At 41.3% G+C, this 21,516-nt stretch overlaps 1 protein-coding gene across 1 annotated transcript in view; it reads right to left on the reverse strand.

Annotated features, from left to right (window-relative positions):
- Nucleotides 1-21,516, reverse strand: part of ptpn13 (protein tyrosine phosphatase non-receptor type 13) — a 210,003-nt gene that overhangs the window by 108,905 nt on the left and 79,582 nt on the right. Inside the window, 6 exon segments of the mRNA XM_052039324.1 lie at nt 513-663; nt 4,821-4,995; nt 6,624-6,698; nt 8,053-8,260; nt 18,005-18,104; nt 18,993-19,088. Coding sequence (XP_051895284.1) covers nt 513-663; nt 4,821-4,995; nt 6,624-6,698; nt 8,053-8,260; nt 18,005-18,104; nt 18,993-19,088 — 805 coding nt within the window.

A 21,516-nucleotide genomic window follows, 5' to 3' on the forward strand; every position in this document is an offset into this window, starting at 1 on the left:
CGGTGGAGATAACTTAAATTGAGGTGAGGTTGGGGGTATAGGAGAAAGTGAGGATGAGGATGATTCCAAATCCAACCATTTTTGAAAGTGACAAATTATAGTGAGCGTGGAACAACACAGTACAGGCGTGACAAATGGAATGGCTCCTGTGTTACTTCTTTCATTTTATCAGTTGTTCTCATCCCTTGCTTTTTCAGTGCCAGCCCTAAAAATCTTTCCCTTTCAAATATTTATCCATTTCATTTTTGAAGATTATTTTTAAATTAACTCCTATCAGCATTTCCAGCAGTACCTTCTACATAATAGCTGGCTGCATTTCCAACTCCCCCCACCTCACCTGTGTTGTTTTTGATTTATTGACCAATTGCCTGAAATTCATTTCCTCCAATTATGGGCCATTTTCCCCCAAAAAAGTTGCTCATTCCCTCTACATCTGCCTCCTTCACTTGGCCAACCTCAGAGTTACCTGAAGTTGGAGCCTGAATTTTCCATTGATAACCGGGAGTACTTACTGAATTAAGTCCACATCTTCTACAAAGAATTTTATTCGGAGGAAAAGGTTGAAATTTACTGTAGTTCTGTTCCTCTTCTTCACCTCTTTCCATCCTTCTGGTGCCACTTTGGACAATTTAGAGTCAAGATCAACAAAAAAGAATTCATTCTCTATAAAACAAAAAAAAAGATATCCAGTTCATATATTTATAGCGGTTTTATGCATTTTTGCATAACATTCTTAAAAAGTTTGCAAGCACTCCTGATGACATTGCAAACTGATTCTAAGTAAGATCAATCCAGCTATCCCCCTCCCATCCTCTCATATTAGCCTTGCTAATTCTTTCCCCTCAGATACTTATCCAGCACCTTTTTAAATGCGACAATTGAATCTACCTTTACTCTTACCCATAGAAGTACATTCCAGGCCTTAATCATCCACTGCGTTAAGAATTTTTCCGCATGTCACTTTTAGCCATTGTCTTCATTCTATGTAGAACCTGAGCCCTCCACCAAAAGAAACAGTTTCTCCCTGTCTAATGTCCATACCCTTCATGACTTTATATACCTCTACTAGATTTCCTTGCAATCACCTCTGTTTCAAGGAGATTACTATCAGCTTCTTCAATCTATCCATATAACTAAAGTTCCTCATCCCAGGAGTCCTTTTGGTAAATCTTATTAGTACTCTCTACAAAGCTTTCACATCCTTCCTAAGATATGACACCAGAGCTAGACACAATAACCTAACTGTATCCAAACCAGTGTTTTATAAAGGCTCCCTGTGACTTCCTTGTTGATATACTTTATGACTATATGTTTTTCATAACTACTTTCTTAATCTGCCCTGCCACTTTCTAGGACTACACACATGTATCCCTTTTCTCTGTTTCTGTACCCTTCTAGTTTTTATTGCCTCTTTTCATTTTTCCTGCCAAATATTAACACTTTGCATTTCTAAGAATTAGATTTCATCAGCCACCTATCCATCTAGCTTGTCTATAGCTTCCCGATGTCTGTTGCAATCCTCAATGAGAGTTTATCATGCTTCTGAGTTTTGTGTCATCAGCCAATTTGAAAATTATGCCCTGTAAATCCAAATGTACATTAAGAAAAACAGAAAAAACAATTCTATGTTCTTACAGACAATCCCTTTAAATCTATGAAATTCAATCTTGTTGACAAACCTTTTATATGGCACTTTACTAAATGTCATTTGGAAGTGCACATACACAACATCAACCGCACTTCCCTCAGCAGCCCTCTCTATTACTTCATCAAAAAACTCTTTATCAAATTAAAAGTTTAATAATCCAGCAGCACAGGACTGGCAGATTTTCCACGCCCTAGGATGTTATTCCTATAATACCCCAATTAGCTTTCAATTCACCATTTAAAAAAAACATAACATAGGATTGTAATAAATTTTCCAGTGAACCCAGCAAGTTCAAAAGGTTCACAGGAACAAGGGCCCTTTAATTTTTAAAGGGAGTGCAGGAACTTAGGCCCAGTGTGTTTAAACGGGGCATGTGAAACAGCACCTGGTTAGCCAGATGCCGAACCATCAAATTGTTGGAGAACAGGTTATTGGAGTTGTACTGTAGTTAGGGCTGCCACAGAAGTGCTGTTAATCACAAATGGACAGTGGTAAGGTAACTAAAAGGATCAGTAAATAGCCAGGTTTGTTCAATGTGGGGACATCTTGGACAAGTTGAGAGTATAAGGAAGTGAACTCTAGAACATGGAGCTTGGACTTCTAAGACTTTGGTCACCATTGTTGAGGCAAAGAAGTAAGGGAAGGATTGTGGTGGGGTGAGAAGGAGGCAAGAGTCAAAGGCACAAATCTCGGAAAAGTTGTTTTGTTGAAGAAATCATACAAACAGACAGCCAAGGATGTTAACATCAATGAGAATACTAAACATGAATTTCTAGGAAACTGGGAGCTAACAAGGTGGCCAATGGGTAGGAATTAATATGGGATAGGAGAGATTCTAATGCAATGAAGTTTATGAAGAGTGAAAAATGGGAGGAAGGCTTGGTGAATACTGGAATAGTCCAGTCTTTAAGGTGCCAAAGGTATGGGTAAGGGTTATAGCAACGATTAGGCAAAGCAGGTCCAGACACCAACAATTTTCCCTGGTAAAAGTAAGCGATCTTTGCAGTGGAGTCTAAAGTTTTGCCCAGCGTTAAACAAAATTCCAAAATTTCCAATGGTGCAATTTGTCCTAAGACAATTACTAGGGATGGGAATGGAATTGATGAGAAAGGTATGCCATTGTGTTGGATACTGAAATGTCTTTTCAAATATTGGAGAGCAGACTACAATTGCAATTACATAATGAACACAGAAACTTAATTCAGTTTCTCCATGTTGCAACAAGGCAGAACCACACAGTCATACCTACACAGAACTCCACTTTGATCTTAAAGTGATTTTGTTTTTACCTGTCCTGATGATATTACGTAAAGCACTCTCACCAGACTATGATGCAAGATCTACCAAATTGAATTATTGCCCAAACTTTTACAACGGTTAAAAAGAATATTATCGTACAGTTTTCAACACATTTAAAATTAACAATCAGCATGTCACAATACAGTATCATTACATTGACACTTCCTCAGGATTAGAGTAATGGTTAAGTTACTGGACTAATGATCAAAGGGCACAAGTTTGAATCGCATCATGGCACCTGGGGAATTCAAATAAGTAAATAAATGAGGAATTTTAATTTTTTTTAAACAAAGCTCAGGAATGGTGACCATGAAACTACTAGACTGTTATAAAAGCTCATCTGGTTCCTTCAGAGAAGGAAATCAGCCACCTTTAACCCAGACTGGCCTCAATGTAGTTGACTCTTAACTGCCTCCACACTTAAGAGTTCGAGAATAAATGCTGACATTGCCAGTAATGTACACTGCCCATGAACAACTAAGTAAAATAAGGACTACAACCTGAACATTTCAGCTTTGAAATTGCTTTTTGATTTTTTTCTTTGAACTAAAACGTTATTTTGTGAAAGTCATACAGAGAGCAAGCACAATTTGTGTGGTTTACAGAAGTGTCGTCAGATTTCCCTGCATAACATTGTGCTGAAAATGGTTTTGTAAGCAGTTCTTAAAGGAACATACCACAATTGAGGTAATACGCTTCTAGCTTCTGGGGAGTGTTAATACAGAATGAATAGATGCTGCACTGATGAAAGGGGATAGGAGAGTGCTCCCAAGAGGTCAGAGGAACCCACACAGATGAAATTACACAGGAGGCATGCTCTCTGTATGGGGCGGGGGGGCACAGAGACCCTCCAGGGCTACATGCAGACCAAAACACCTGAAAGGAATTTGCCCCAGAGATCTCAACATGGACGTCCATTTGTTAATGCCTGCAATTAAATCCTCTTGTCTACTCCTGTGAATTAGAAAGTGGGTGAAGCCTCCTGTCCCTCAGTATGGATTTGGGGACCTCCTTAATGCAATAGCGAGCACCAAACTGCAACATTCAGCAGTATCCTGGAATGATACCAGGAAGCTAAAGGTGATCACAACCCTGACATCCATGGAATACAGCAATTAAGGCATGGATGTGAGGTTGCATTTGAAGTTGTAGGAGGTGAGAACAAAACAGTTTGAGCACTTGCCATTTAATTTGCTTGGTTTCAGGACAATGGGATTAGTAAAAGTCGATGTGTGAATGAAGAAAAGACGTCATTTTTCAGACCAGGAAGCTTGAAATCACATAGGAAATGCATTGTGTGTGTTACGCTACTGTTAATGTCTTTTGGATTGCTTTATGCTGGAGAAAATGTCCAGAACAAAAATTCAACTGGAAAATAAGAAGGCATATGATAAGATATTCAGAAATGTGCACAAAATTGTTCAACTTGGGGTTAAGCCAACTTACAATAGCACAGCTCTGAAAATGTAAATCAGATTTATAGCCCAGGATCTCCAAACAAAAATGTTGCTGCTTAATACAGTAATCACTGCCAATTTTAGTGTGGTGTTTAAAAATGCTACTTAGTAAAAGTTGATGTGTGAATGAAGAAGAGACATCATGAAGAAAAAACTAAGAAGAAATCAAAAAGTCACAGAAAAAAATGAGACCTCAGCTCTTTGTGGTGAATATCATATAAAGTCAATAAAGTATGATAAATTAATTCTCGCTTGCTTGCAGTCAAAAGAAGTTACACATTGTCCTCTGCTTCTAAAAATCTGGTAGTGAATTTTGGAAGTGCAGTATAACATAAAGCTAGCCATCTACTGCATGTTCATTGTATGTGACTGAGGATAATTTAGTACCTGGCAACTTTTAACATCTACTCATGTACCTTTCAAATATGCCAAGGAAAAGAAATGATGTTCCACCAGGCCAATGTGAGCAACCACCATATCAAACACATCCTTGCATGTTGATTTGGTGTCACAGGTCAATTCCAGGCACTGTCCACTTAGCACTATGATGTTCACTTTGCGTCGGATGTCCTCACCTTTTCCATTCTTAGTCTGTAATCAAACATAATGAGCACAATCAAGCTGGTTCTGTTTGTGGGACAAAATTAACAGATTATTACACTGTCTATTTGACCAAATTTTGTGAACAATAACAACCTCCATTTCCTCTTTGTGCAAAACAAATCAATTTGTTCAAAGAATTTAAAAAAAAAATTCATTCTTGCGATATAGGTACGGGCCAAGGACATAATAGGATCAGTAAGTGAGTCGCTCAGGTAGAAGCCAAACTGTGCATCAATAAGCAAGTTGACCTGCAATAAATTTCCACTCATTAACAATGTCAATATCACCTTCCTTCAATTTACTGCTAACTGGAAGGAGACTTATTGAAACCAGGTTAGATTTCTTTTTATGGGCAACATTCCTCTTGCCATTTAGACATCATAATGGTGGCCAGATTAGAACAGGTTAGCTAGCTGGATGCTGATGGAGACTACAATCTTCTCTGTGCTCAGGGCACTCAACTGTAAACAAGTTTAATCCAAATCAAGTTTCAATCAGTTTGTTCTTCTAATGCTTCTTTTTCTAATTATTAACTGCTAACAGTTCATTTTTAAGTTAAGGATTATTCAAGTCAAACTTCACATGTAACAATGGAAAAAAAACAAAGCAAAATGAGACTTGGTGTAATCTTTCCAGGTTGCCAGCTCCGGGCCGTGCTCTCCACGACCTGCCACGGACCTCTTTGACACTTTGTCCTCCATTTTAATGCAGTATCATTTTCAGCTTCATATAAACAGCCCTGAGGTGAGTTCCAAGTATCCTAAATACTGCCATGATACTGAACTCCTCCACCAACCTCCTCTGACCCCTTTCTCACCACTCCCCTTCTCCTCTTCATACTGGCCATCTCGCCTCTCTACTCTCAGTCCTGGTGTAAGGTTTTTGATCCAAAATATCCACACTTCCTTTCCTCCCATAGATGCTGCTCAACCTGTTGAGTTCTTTGAGCAGATGGTTTGCTTCTCCACCTCTAATATTGTGGGACAGGCAGCTTGGGCTAACTGCACTAACATGGGGCTAAATGTGTTACATTATAATGTGCCATAGAAGTCTGCACTAGGTCCATGAAAGTGCAAAGAGCACTCTCCTATTGATATAAATGGAAGAAGAAAATCCATGAGACTAGAGGCAAAGGCTGATAATTTAAGTCATCTTTCAGGTGGATCATTTATTTAAAGTACTACTTCAAATTTTCACAAGATTTTTTTTAATCCTCTAATTGTTTGAATTTTTTTGTGTTTAAAGATGTTTAAACATATTTTAACTTTATTATGTTTAAAATTTTCACTCATTTAATATTTTGTATGATTTTAAGTGTCTTCAGAAGATCTACAGTGCTTATGAAGATTTTTAAGTCCTTGAAAGTTCCAGCTAATTTGGGAGACGGAACTTAGCCTTCAATCAGTTGTTCCTTTTTCTTGGAAAGAGTTTGTTTTGACCACCCCACGTGATGCACCCAATGAGACAGTGAGTCTCACCCAAGAATCCAACATGCAGTTTCTGCATTTTCCTGTTGAGGGAATCGCCTGAAGTCTGACTTCACATTATTTTACCAAGGACCAAAGAGTACATAGTCAGGTTTTTATTGACAGCAATTTCCTTCCCATTAAACTTACCAAAATTGATGTGGGAAGATCCAATGCAACAGAAGGCTCACTGATCATTTTAACAAACTCAGGCCCAAAGAAATTCTGAGGGGGAAAATAAAGTATGTTTCAATTACTGCCAGACAACATATACCATTAAACTGGAAGGAGGGAGCAGGGGGGAAATTATTCCTCTAATGATTCTTTTAAGATAGCTATTTAACCTAGCCACAGCTTCACAGACAAGCTTTTCCAGTTATGTAGAAAATTATTCACATGCTTATTTTATACTACAATTAAAAACTTGAAAATCACGAAAAACTGCAGATGCTGGAATATAAAACAAAAACTGAAAATGCTGGAAATAATCAATGTTAGCTGTTTCTCTACCCACAAATGCAGCCTGCCCTGCTGAGTATTTCCAATGTTTTCTGTTTTTATTTTAATTAAAAATTTGCACATCAAACCAAAGCATCAATGCTGTACTAGAAATTTCCAAAATAAATGGAACACATGCAATAAATGGCTGTCTGATCCATAACCTGCCCAGCAAGACGATTAATGTGAAGTAACTTAACATGCTTGTCCCAAATTTAAATAACCGTTCAGTTGCCTGCGGTTGGCCAAACCAGCACAGGGAATTTACTCCTCTTCAATCTAAAGTCCAAAATATGTCAATATGATTATCCTACATTTTTGTGTGGTAACAGCCAAAAGAGGTGGGGCTAGAAGCCATGAAAACAAAGATTCCAAGTCTCAACATGACTGATTGTAAAAGTTTCTGGGGCTGGTCACAGAAACAAAGGAATTGTAAACCAACCAGAACTGTAGTAAAAACTGACTGATGTGGCTCCAGCCCCACACCACATGATTTATTTTTAATACTTTTATATCATGCAACAGGCAAGACATTTGTAAAAACAAACATTGTTCAACAGATTCATCACCAACTTTTCAGAAAAGCTAAGGATGGGCAGAAAATACAGTCTCACCTATTTTGCCCACATTCTGATAATAAAAAGCCACTACTGGGCAATAGCTCATTTTTCAACCATTTCTATTATTTACTAAATACTCCCAGATTAGATCAAGTACAGATTACATTACATGCCTCAAAAAATTAAATTTACTCAACCTTAGAACCACACTCCACTGTTGCTCTACATCAGGCTGATCTATCCATTTCTTATATCAGCTAACCATGAGACACTTCCAAATGGGATTATTAACTTTTATATTTAAAAAACCTCAGTTTTTGGTATTAAGTGCACAAAATCTGTAGCTGGGTGTGAAGGGTCCAAACATAATTCATAGCCTGCAAAGGTAATAAGGTAATTCCAAAAGTTCATTGATCTTCAATCAATCCCAATCTGTACTGAGCCATATTGATAGAAATCACAAATATAAGTCAACATGAGGCAAAACATTGCTTAATTGTTCATTAAAACAATATTCTTACCTTGAATTTTCTTTGTGTCAGGGTTGTTTCCTTTGCTACATCCATGCTAATGTCCAACATGGATGCTTTGACTATGTCAGCTTGGTGAAGTCCTGACTGGAACTGCTTTTGAGTTAATTTGCTTTGAAGCTGCTTTAGTTCTTCCTCCTGACGCCTTAGCATTAACTCCTGACTTATAATGATCTCATCCCCTGGAACATCATACAGACTGTGGAATTTGAAAAGTTCCATCTTAGTGTTTTACAAAAACACAAATTGAGCAGTCAAATGTTAAACTGGTTTACTCAATTATCTTCATTTGACTAATGTGGACCCACTGCCCATTTCCCCAAATGGGATGCAAAGTTGAGGGGGCCATTCTCCACTGACCAGACAGTCTTGCAGCAGAAGGGCATCAACAGATGTCATGGACTGTTGAGGGAAGGCCAGAACCAACTTCAAGGTTCCTCTGGAAACCTTTGGTAGGCAGCATAAGCCTGTCAAAATGTTCAAAGTTTTTCAATGTTTCTGAATGATAGCAACATTCAGAATCATTTTAAAACAGTTAAAGCCAACAAAATAATTTAAAACTTTTTCTTGTAAAACATGAAGATATAATCACTTAAAACATTTAAATAATTAAGAACATTAAACAAAACACAAGTAATTGAAAACATTTATCCCTTTCTTCTCCTGAGCTATACAATACTCTTTCAAATGAATGGCTCACAAATCCTGCATCTGCTCTCAGCTGTTTCAGGACCCAAGAGGAGATTTCCCCAAGTAAATGCTGGGGAATCTCAGCAAGCATCTGCTCTGCCACTGGACTCTCAAGAGCAGCTGGGATTTGGCCAGTAGAGCTCAGCCACTAGGTTTGGGACTTGCGTATGTTCATAAGAGTGCTGAGCAATGCCGGCAGTTTTCTGCCACAAAACCCAGCAAAATATGAGTTTTTGATTTTACTACCAATTGAAAAGAAAGATTTCTTTTTCTTCTCCTCTCTTTGCCCTTCTTTGTGCTGTATCTATTTATCAATTGTATGGCAAGTTGGCAACACACCCTCATAATTAAGTCATGTATGAGTAACAACACAAGATGACTCTTTGCTATTTTTTTCTCCCTCCATTGTTGCTAAGGTCAACTGGTCACAACCAGTTGTGGCCTGACATTGCATGTGGAAATTACTAACACTCTTGCCTCTGTATGGCTTAGTTGGTTCAATAATACAAGAGTTCAATTTTGTACTTTTATGTAAAAACGAATGCAAAATTAATTTTTAAAATGTAATTTTTGCCAAGTTACAATTAATATTGATAAATTGATAGCCTGTGAGGCAAACAAATTCCCAGAATTCCCTATGCTTTAAAATGCATTTTCTCCATAACCAACAGCAATTGCAATGATGTTAATTCCAGGGAAATCTAGCTAACATCACCAAACTTCATCTATATTTGGAAAATGGAGAGAAAAAGAAGCAAAATTTCAATAATAACAGAAATAGTGTGTAATGGCATGCAAAGTTTGAATTTGTGCATTTTTATTATTCTGTGAAAGCATAATACACAACAGCAAACCCATTAAATTAATAGTACTTACTAAGAATATTCCTTAAAGTTAATATAAACTTTGGGTATTTAACCTTTTAAAAGTGTATACATCATGCCACATATATAAAGTTACTCATTCAAATAATACATTTAAGTGGTGTGGGAGTAAATGTCATTTCACATTCAGTTTTTTTTAAAAAGACTGCTGGTGTACTTTGAACACCAAGGCACAAGAAAAATGCTGGAATCCTTCTTTAGATGCACTGCTGTAACGATAGATAAGATTCTCTGGAATAATTCTAATGATGATGCAAGTAAAGATGGCTGCTTCTCATAAAGCACACCTGCATCCATTATCTCCAAGTAAACTGTCATATCTCTTGTGGTAACCAATATAGCTATGTCACAATATTGGCCTCTCAGCTTATTTTATAAAGTGGAAGGTATGATAAGCTTTCAAGACCAGCCTCCCTTCTTTTACATTATATAGTGAAAAGTCTCTTCAATTAAGTAGCATTCTAAGTGTCGTTCTACTTTGAAAAGATTTTACCATGACCTTCCACTTTCATTAACTGTAAGGGAAATCCATAATGTGGTGAATGCTTTTTGAAAATGTAAACTGCCTTCAATCACTGTGAGAGCTGGATGCTGCTATAGTACCCCCCTGAGGAAGTGAAGGGTTAAGAATTGCAACCATACCTATAACTGGCAAACAAAATATATATATATGCATTTATATTTCTTTAGCAAGGACTAGCAAGCTGCTGACCCACTAGTTAGGTTGAATGTAGTATGTTAACTGCCTTTGTTTCGGGTAACGAACCATTCCGATATGTCAGACGGTGGTGATACTGAGTGTAATTAACATCGAGGTGAAGACTTGGCCTGAAAAATGAAGGGTGATACCTGCCCTTGAAAGCCTTGATTATAACTCAATTATACTAAGACAAAAGGTGTGATAGCTGTCTCGGGATCTCTATAGCTTGACCGAAACTCGCGGCGCCGTTTGCATGGGATGTGCGTGACAATTCCTGTATAAATGTCTGTCTGCCCTTTGTTCGGGGAGAACTCGGGAAGTGACTCTTAGTGAGTGTTGAAGAGAATTCTCCTAGCGGTGCACTGTTAATAAAGGTATTTGTTCGAATCGACCTTGTGGCACTGTGTTATCTACAGCGGAAAAAAGGGAAAATTGATTTCGGGACGACAATTTGGCGAGCCAGCCAGGAGTCCAAGACGAGGTTTCGGAATCGAGTGAGCGACCGACGGGGATAACGGCCAACTGAGACGGACGGGCCCACAAGGTACGATTCACCTTGATCCCTCTCAGGCAGTCGGACACCTGATCGATCCCTTCGCTTACCGACAATCCTCTGACGGACTCCTCGCGAACCTGTCCGAGTGCCACAGGTAAGGAGGGGTTCGAGTCCCCAGTTAAGTTAATTTCTGTTCGGGGTTCGAGTCCCCAGTTAAGTTAAGTTCTGTTCAGGGTTTGAGTCCCCAGTTAAGTTCTGTTAAGTTAAGTTCTGTTCGGGGTTTGAGTCCCCAATTTTGGGTTTGGGATTTTAAGTTGTGAATTTCAAGGTTTTGAGCTCTAAGTTCTGAGATCGGTTCTCCGGTACTACCACCCTGCCTTAGACCGGTTCTTAAGAGGGGAAATCCCCCACGGGAAGGTCAGAAACCTGAAGTGGGTGAAGGAAAGAGACCGACCTTATAGGTAATCGCAGCGATTCGTACCGTCCGATCGGGTAGAATACAAAAATGGGACAAACTCTCAATAAGTCTGGGTCCAATACCCCACTATCTAAGTTATGTAAAGACGATCCGAAGAACGAGAGTAACTTCCGTAAATTATCAGCATGCCTCAATAAGAAATTGGGAAACGAAATATGGCCATTGGGGGGAACTTGGGACGTAGATAAATGCCGAAAGGCAGAAAAGGCAATTTGGGAGCGAATACAGGGGGAAAAACGGAAAATTATTATGTCCGACGGAGAAAAACGGCCGAAGACCTAACAAATAAATCTAAGCAGGCTAGCAGGGAACATATGGCGCGCAAGGGGAATTAGTGGTGTGTGATGAACAGGGAAGTCCTAAGAGTTGGGAAGTCCTGAGTTCTCAGTGCGGAGACCACGATGCTGAAAAGAGCAGAAGGGAGAGAGGAGAGGTAATGAGGTGTATAAGGAAAAGAGCAGAAATAAACATAAAAGTAGTAAGGATAAAGTGGAGGTAACCTCCCGACTATGTCTGGCGTGCCCCTGTTGTTCCAAAGTAATGATACGGGACGTGAGATTGATGGTCTGACCACAGCCCCTAACAACCCCCCCCCCCACGTTCATTGCCCCCCCCCATATAATGCGGCTCGCCCGCCAGCCGTCCCGCCCCTACCACCAGCGACTGCTAGCCAAGTCCCGCCCACAGGACAAGTCCATGCCCTATTACTTCCCGAACCAGGATGCGGCTTAGTCGAAGGGAAACCCACAGACAGGTGGCTCTAAGGCCACAGACAAACGACGAAGCTTTTTGGCAAGGGACCGTCCTTCAATAGATTCTCAGACGGACACCGACTCTGATTCTACCACTGATTATGGCGACCCTACAGATCCCAGCCTACCAACCATGTTGAACGGGGTTAAGGTTAAGAAACAATTCCCCAACAGGAGTATTCCCAATCCTGATCCAGCCCAAGCCAGCGCTAATCCTACAATCCAAATTTACACCCCTTGGAAGCCTCAGGAGATGTGCTTAATCATGAGTCAGGCGCCCAACCATAAAACCAACCCGGAGGATTTCATAGATTATGTGATTCGAACAATTCAGATGTATCAGGCCTCACCCCAAGATCTTTTCAGTATTTGTTGCATGGCCCTTACGACTAATGAAGTGGCACAGTGGAAAGAACACCTGGGGAACTATGCCGACAAGACAGCCTTTCAGGCGGCCGTCCGGCCTCAGGACCAGGTGGCCACTATTAGAACTGCTCTTCGTAAAAGCCTCAAACAGCCTATTGACATAACTGAAGTTTTAGAATGCCGACCGAAACAGGGTGAGGACGGCCCAGACTTTTGGGACAGTTTCTGTTCCCTTTACGGTACCTATGCGGGGGACTATGCCGACAACAGAGGCAATGCCTCCCTTCAGTTTAACGCCCTTCTACTACAATGCATCCCTGCGGGAGTGGCCTCAGCTATCCGCACTAATGACATGAACTGGCTTGACCACACACGACAAGCCATACGGAGGGCTCTAGTCCACTTCTGGAGTAACGGGCGCGATACGAAAGCCACAAAGGTAAAACAGGAAATGGTGCAGAGACCCCCTCGGCCCCAACCTTCCTACTCCGACAATACGGGCTGTCAAATGGAGCGGCAATTTTGCGTTCCAGAAGGGGTTGACTGGTCCGGTAAAGGATACCCACTGTACCCCAATGACTTAAGAACCCCAGTGTACGGGCCCTCTTGTGGACCACCACCACCACCACCCTCTCGTAATTACCTAGGACCCATGGGGATAGGAAAAGACCGGTGGCATACTACTCCACTCGGCTGGACCCAGTTGCAAGGGGACTTCCACCATGCTCACAAATGCTTCCAGCCATTTATTCCCTAGTAACAGCAACCTCCAATATAACCCTGCAACAGGCAGTGATGGTTTATTCCTCCCATACCGTAAAGGCACTCTTAACTTCTTGCCAGACGCAACACCTTACCCAGGCCTGCTTAAATAGATATGAGTTAGCACTAATGAATAACCCACTCTTCACTTTTGCCTACTGTATGACAATTAATCCTGCCACCTGCCTGGAGGCCCCACCTGAGGAACTTGCGGACCCACCTCATGACTGTCTAATGCGTAACCACTTTTTAATTGCACCCCGTCCGGACCTTTAAGATAAGGCCATTCAGTCAGCCGACTTAAACATGTACGTCGACGGCAGTTCATCCATTTCTGAACAGGGCACCCGCCTTAGCGGCTATGCCGTAGTAAACGTCTCCCAGAGTGTGGAATCGGCATCTCTGCAGCCCCCAGTCTCTTCACAAAAAGCCCTGACCCGAGCTTGCATTTTAGCCCAGGACAAAGTAGCTAACATCTTCACTGACTCCCGCTATGCTTTTGGAGTTGCCCATGATTTTGGCCAACTCTGGGCACACAGGGGATTTCTGACCTCTACAGGTAGCCCCATACAGAATGCGGATTATGTAAAGAACCTCCTCCAAGCCAACCTCCTCCCAAACAAATTGGCCATCATTAAATGCTCCGCTCACCTTTCAGATGCCTCCCTAATAACCAAGGGCAATAGCAAGGCAGATACAGAAGCGAAATTGGCAGCACGCCAGGGGTCTAAAATAGTTACCACTATGGAAAAACAAGCAGATGTTTGCAAGCCAAAGATAGCAACGCCGGGCACCCCAGACATGGTCACTGTGCAGCACTTACAGGGGAACGCCCCTGACTCAGAAAAACAAATGTGGAAGGCGCACGGGTGTAAGCACTCCGCGCTACACGGCCTCTGGTTTACTCCAGTCGGTCAAGTATGTATACCTGATTCTTTGTTACCAATGCTTATTGACTGCCTACATTCTGACACCCACCTTGGCAAGGAGGGAATGAGTAACATTTTACTACGTACCTGGTGGCACCCAAGATTGGAGGAAGCAGCACAAGGCAAAATACGGTCGTGTTTGATATGCAACAAACCAATGCTGGGAAAGGGGTGAGGTGCACCCCAGGCAAAACCCCCTTGTCAGGTGGTCCTTTTGAATGTATACAACTCGACTTTATTGAATTACCGCGTGTACATTGTTACAAGTACTGTCTCGTTATTGTTAATGTATTTAGTAGATGGATTGAAGCTTTTCCAACCACTAACAATAAGGCCTCAATGGTGGTAAAGTTATTACTTACAGAGGTAATATTAAGGTTTCGGGTACCCCGACGGATAAGTTCTGAAAATGGCCCCCACTTCATAGGGAAAATAAATAAGGAATTGTGCGAGGCACTGCATATCGAACAGCAGTTCCACTGCACCTACCACCCTCAAGCAGCGGGTGTAGTAGAGAGAGCTAACAGCACCCTTAAGAATAAACTAACCAAATTTGCGTCAGAGACAGGTCTAAACTGGTTGAAGGTTCTCCCCTTAGCATTATACCATATGAGAATCACCCCCCACTCAGCCACCGGGGTATCGGCTGCCGAAATCGTCTATGGGCGTCCGGGAAGAACCCCATGGGACGCCGGCACCCAACCCCCCACACAGGTTGACTTTAATATCATAAGGGATGAACTACAAAAGTATTTCAGACAACTTACGTCCTCTTTAAAGTTACTTCATTCGCAGGTTGAGAGTGCCTTTAAACCACCTGAAGGGCAGAACACGGAATTGCCTGACCTGGAAATCGGAAACTCGGTACTGATACGGGATTGGGAGCGCCCTCAGCTGGGACCTCGGTGGAAAGGCCCCTTCCAGATACTACTCCAAAGACCGACAGCCGTGAAAGTAAAAGGTCAGGAACGCTGGATTCATCTGAACGATTGTAAGCGATGGCCACCGGAGGAAAGCTAATACTTTTTAAATTCGGACTCCTCACCATTACTAGTACTCTTGTGTGGGCGTTAGAGGATAATTTGTTTTACAAAATACATATGCAGCTACATGGGAATCGCACCGTTTGTTACCCCTTGGCAGAGTCAGTGGAAGGCCTATTTGTAGCCACACCAAGCTGGAGCCCCAGTGTCCTCTTAAAGTATGAATTTTCAAAAACAAAGTGTGTTGGGCAGACGGGAACTTACAGGAGGGTACTACCGGGTAAATGCTTGCAGGGAACAGTAACAGGACCTAATAGTACAGCCCACCACCAGTCCTTCTCCCACTGCTTCACCGGCACAGGGTGAGGTTATGGGCTAGCAATTGTACAGCATACGATAGCATGTGCCGCCACTACCTGCACAGAGAAGAATAGCGGGTTTAAAGGGGGATGGTTTAGCTGTGAGTGCGCTGCCACTAGGTGTGCTACGTTACTTGCAGGAGAGCGATGGGTTTGTGGAGAAGGGAACGGGACCCACGTGAGATTGTCTAATGTCTCTTTAGAATGGCTAACCAGGGAGAATTACCTGAGGGAGCATGGGAGAAATGTTGCTGGGATCTCTTGGTATTCTCAAATGCCCAGTCCACGGCAATCGGGAAATGCAACCTCAAACCGGGCTAAGGAAGGGTATGTGTTCCTCTTTAGTGGCACTTACACCACAGCCACCCCCACTCTGCCAGCCTGGTTTGCAATAGGAACGATCGGGCCGGTCACGGTCCCCTGCCCCCAGAAGGCTCATGTCCGATGAAGACTTGTGGTGCGGTCAGTTAGTGAGGAGTTCTGTGAGGATTGGAGGGATCCTATGTCATTGGGAACCTCCTTAGCATTGTTGGGCCTCGGATTCCTGAGTACTCTCTCTCTGGGGGGTTCGGCAGGAACTATAGCCGCAAAAAAAAAACGGAACTACCTTATTTGTGGACTGGCTGCACTGGGAAACAGTACTATGGAGGGCCTGAAGGCGGTGAATCGGGAACTGGCAGAGCTTCGACTTTATGCCCAGCAGACCCGGTATGCTGTGGACTACCAGCTGGCTCAGCAAGGAGGAGTATGTGCTATAGTTGGGGACAAATGTATCACCAACGTGAGAGATGAGTCCTACAACATCTCCCATGCCATTCACGACATTCAGACACAAGTAGATAGCTTTAGACAGGGTGTTACAGGAGGGACAAGTTGGTTGGGGTGGCTGCTGGGAGGGTCGTGGGCATTATACCTGCTGCATGGAGCTGTGGGACTAATCCTGATTATAATAGTATGCTGTGTGGTGCTGGCCTGTCTAAATACCTGTTGCAAGGTCCTTATTAATGAGCTCTTGGCCCCGTTCTCAGCGCCGCTCTAGTTTATCATGAAATGATAAAAAGGAGGGAATGAGGAAGTGAAGGGTTAAGAATTGCAACCACACATATAACTGGCAAACAAAATATATATGTATATGCATTATATTTCTTTAGCAAGGACTAGCAAGCTGCTGACCCACTAGGTAGGTTGGATTGTTAAGTATGTTAACTGCCTTTGTTTCGGGTAACGAACCATTCCGATATGTCAGACGGTGGCGATACTGAGTGTAATTAACATCGAGGTGACGGCTTGGTCTGAACAATGAAGGGTGATACCTGCCTTTGAAAGCCTTGATTATAACTCAATTATACTAAGACAAAAGATTTTATAGCTGTCGCGGGATCTCTATAGCTTGACCGAAACTCGCGGCGCCGTATGCATGGGATGTGCGTGACAATTCCTGTATAAATGTCTGTCTGCCCTTTGTTCGGGGAGAACTCGGGAAGCGACTCTTAGTGAGTGCTGAAGAGAATTCTCCTAGCGGTGCACTGCTAATAAAGGTATTTGTTCGAATCGACCTTGTGGCACTGTGTTATTTACAGCGGACGGAAAGGGAAATTGATTTCGGGACGACACCCCTATACTGAAGGTAGTGTGATTAACAAGCATCTATCCCTCTGTATACTGAAGCTGTATCCCAGCATCAGACCATCAACTACTAGAGGGAAGTGACTGAAATTAATTACTGTAACATTCACAAATAGACAGTCATATCTTTGGGCAGATATAATGAACTTCCCAACATGATGACACACCGTCCATTTCTCCCACAGCAATTTTCTAACTTACAGGAATACAATACTTTCAAAAGTTATTTTAAAACTGATAAGCATTCATTGCATTAATAATTTGCAGTATTGGTTTACCTGATCAAATATCTGCAAATGGTTGAAAGCAGTTTAAAGGCATTCATCATACAACAGGTTTAATTTTTCCAGCTTGCGCAACATTTGAAATAGTTAATTGGAATGACCTTTCAGCTATATGCTGTCTTTACGTACAGAAAGGAATTAAGTCCAGGAATAATTAGCAAGTTAAACTTGAGATGGAAAGGCTAAAAAGGAACATTACCATGTGATTGTTATAGTGAAGCTATGCTTGGTTGCATAGTAACAATCCAATCAAAGGTACAGTTATGGTAACAGATATACCGTATCCACTGTATTTTAAAATACAAGTTCTAGACACTGGCCCAATAATATACTCCTTTATTTCTCATTTATTGCTATTCTTTTACACTTGAAATAATTAACTGGATGCTCAAAAATAAAATGTAAAGATTCACAAGTTATATCATGTGTGTGTGTGTGTGCATGTGTGCGCACAAGTGTGCACGAGAGAGGGAGCGGAGGGTAAGAATGATAATTTACAGAAACTGTTAAGTTTATGTTTAATACAACCACCTTTCTCTAAGTGCCCATTTCAAAAGGAACATGGAAACTGGAATATAGGGAATTCTTTCATCTAAGTAAATTGCTGAATTATAAAAATGCAATAAAGGGGTACCTGGATCTCCTATTTGGAATATAACTGTCTACCACATACTCGTCCTCCACAGTTAGACCTGCTTGAGAACTGTATCTTCGAATATCTTCATTCCTGCGGACTATAAGGAAGGAAAAAAGACAACTACAGATTATCCAGGACAAATAAATACTCACAAATATATAGTTAATTACCAAATGTTCTACAAAAACAAAGCTTATATTTATGTAGTGCCATTAATTCAGTAAAAGAAATCCCAAAGCACTTCAACAGTAACATTATCAAACACTGGGATGAATAAAATTGTATACATACAAAGAAGCCAAAAGCTTGATCAAAGGGGAGGTTATAAGAAGCAACTTCAAGATGATGGAATGGCTCAGGGAGAACATTTCAGAGCTTAGAGTCTAACTGCTGAAATCATGTGTACACAGGAAGCCAGGAGTGGAAGATTAAATGATTAGATATCGCAAAGCACTTCTTTTTCCATCATGTAATTTCATAAATTGGCTGAGGACATTTATGTGTATGTGGAACTCTGTGTTCAGACTTGCATACACAATGGCACTTCTGACTACACTTGACACAATGCAAACTCTAATTGAGCCACTCATTTGCAAATTTTCTGCACAATGTTGCTTGTCAATTCTGTCCCTTAGTGACTTAGTATGAAATATACCAACGAAGCTTCTCCCAGTGTCATCGATTAGTATTTGAGCTTTTAATTGTGTAGATTGATAACTTGCAGAACTTATATACAACTTTAGTTTATTTCACATTCTCATCCAAATTTTGTTGGAAGCAGACCATCACCGGGGGTTCCCAACCACATTTACTTGGGCCAGATGTGGAGGACTGAACAGACTGAATTATTTACAATGTCACATAATGTCGGGGCAGGAAGAGAAGTTGACAAGCTAGGAAGTTGAGTTGGATGAAGTTACCAGACTATAAGGTGGGCCCAATGTTAATCAAAAAAACTATTACATATTTGTATATTAAAAGTTACCTTGTCGATAATCTGGGTCAGAAGAAATGAGAGATGGGCTTTCACTTGATGTACTGTATGTATCACTATGGCGCGGTGAATATACTCCTGTAGTTTCTTGTAAAACATAAAAAAGAATATCAACATTATGTCACAGGAGCATGATCTATATAATGATTTGTAACACCACCCCCACCCGATGCTTAAAAACAAAATAAGCTAATTGCTGTTGTATGGAAAGTTATGAACTATCACCCTGGTCCATGAGCAAATCCATTAGAGAGCAAATGGCATCAGCTCTTCAACAACCTAGTTGGCAAAGTTATTATTCTCGCTCTGGACTAGGGATCAAGAATTCAACATGCACACCAACAGTGCTGGTTGGATATTTGAGTGAATAGGAACATTTACTACTCTGTTGGCGCTTTTGGTTAATCTGCTGGTGGGAGGAATTTATACAGAAAGCTGCATAATTCTGCAGGTCTGGGTCAGAACAAGATATGTCCTTTCACAGAAAAACGTTGATCAAAGAGTGATTATGGAAACTGCTGAGTTTCCGCCTTCACTCAAATGGCTAATTGATGCGGAATTGAACAACAAAAGGGAATTAATCAAGATCTATAACTTGATGTGGTATCGCAGAGAAGCCTTCCCCACTGCAGTGCAAAAATACTAATATGCCAGTTATCCAATGCACCAATATGCATAAAAGGCTAAGGTCCAAAAAGTAGGTAATGCTCTATTGTAATGTGGCTAGAACTCTTGCGAAGAGCTCCAACAATACTAGAGCTGTTTAACAAACAATGTGCTATTGAAAGAAAATAAATCCTGCAACAAGATCACTACTTTTCCCCCCACCCCACTTCTTTCCCTGTCACCCACCCCAAAAGTTATAAAACCCCTGCACAAGGAGGGAATTAGCAGTCATTAAATTACTACCATTACTCACAATTCTGACCCTGGTGCTCTTGCACATCAAGAGTTCCACACCCAGAGTGACAGAAAATCATGTGAAAAAAAATATGCATTTTTTTTTGGAGCCTCAGGATCCCTAGGGGTAGAAACTCAAGCATATCAAAATTTGGGAACCTGGAGTGGGGCAGGTTACTTTCCCTGTGCTGGCTACTGTAAGGCACATGGCATTCCGAATCCTGGGATTTGGGCTGCATTTCATTGTAGTTGGTGCAACGTTAGTAAAGCCGGGAAAGGACTGAGAGGCAGTGGAAGGAGGCTCATCCAATCTGCTTCATATGTCAAAGATCTTCTGAAACCCCAAAATGACCAAGCTTTGGATCATCCCCTTTTGTGGATCCTCAGCAAATGTTGTTTGATATTGCTTAATGAAGAGCAGATCTAACCCGACCATGTTGCATGTGCTACAAATGATATGATGTTAATTGGGGTGGAGCATTCTTAAATACACTTAACAGAGCTTTACTGCTCCAAGATCTATGCACAGTACATCAACATTTGCTTCTATGTGAAAATCCTATCTGAACGTCTGGTGTGGGCTGTCTTAGGACCAAAACAACTGTGACATGCAGCCCTCAAGCAAGTACTTTTTTGCCAAGCAGAGGGTGAAACTCCATATTCCCTTACCAGAGCACCACATTGCACACTGCACTTTGAGCTCTAAATGCGCAGAGCCATCCTACTTGCAATATTGGAGATTGATTTTGGTCATTTTGTGCCCAAGAATAAGCACTGCATAGCTGCACTTCAAAGCTGAGCTTTTGGAGTCATGAAACAAGTTAACATTGAGTTAGAAATAGAAGAACATGAGTACATATTCAGCCTCTCCAGCCTGTTGCATCCCTTAATCTTAGTTTACAGCTGATCTGCAAATTTATCTTCCGCATTAAAGGAATGCAATTTTTCTTCCACCCCAAATGAGGCCTTTCCTCCCGACAACATTGCTTCTCATCAAAAATCTGTATCGATGCAGGACCTTCAACATGTAATACAAAGAGGTTTTACTGGAGCCATATCAAACAAAATTTTATAAGTATCCATGCAAGAGAGATCTTGAGGGCATGGTCATAGTTTTTAAGGTATATATTTAAAAACAGAATGAGTTCAAATTTAGTGCATCGAATGAGGAAGGAGCACATGTGAATTAGGAGGGGTAGGCCATTTGGCCCCAAGCTACTTCCACCATTCAATAAGATCATAGATGATCTGATTGTAACCTCAACATTTTTGTGTCGATTCTAGATCGCCTTCCATCCACCAGATTTTCAAAAATTTAACCATCTTTGCCTTTATGACATTCAAAAGACTCTGCTTCCACCAATCTTTGAGGAAGTGAGTTCCAAAGAGTCACAACCCTCAGAGAAAAGACTGGGTCTCATCTGTCATAAATCGATGACCACTTCTTTTTAAATAGTGCCCCTATTTCTACATTCTTCCATATTCTTGCCACATCCACCCTGTCAAGAGCCTTCAAGGTCTTATTTATTTCAATCAAATCCTCTTTCTTCTAAACTCCAGCAGATATAAGCTTTGGCTGTCCAATCTGTCCTCAAAGGACAACCTGCCCATTCCA

This window comes from Pristis pectinata, chromosome 2 (assembly GCF_009764475.1).
Source record: "Pristis pectinata isolate sPriPec2 chromosome 2, sPriPec2.1.pri, whole genome shotgun sequence".
Lineage (NCBI taxonomy): Eukaryota > Metazoa > Chordata > Chondrichthyes > Rhinopristiformes > Pristidae > Pristis > Pristis pectinata.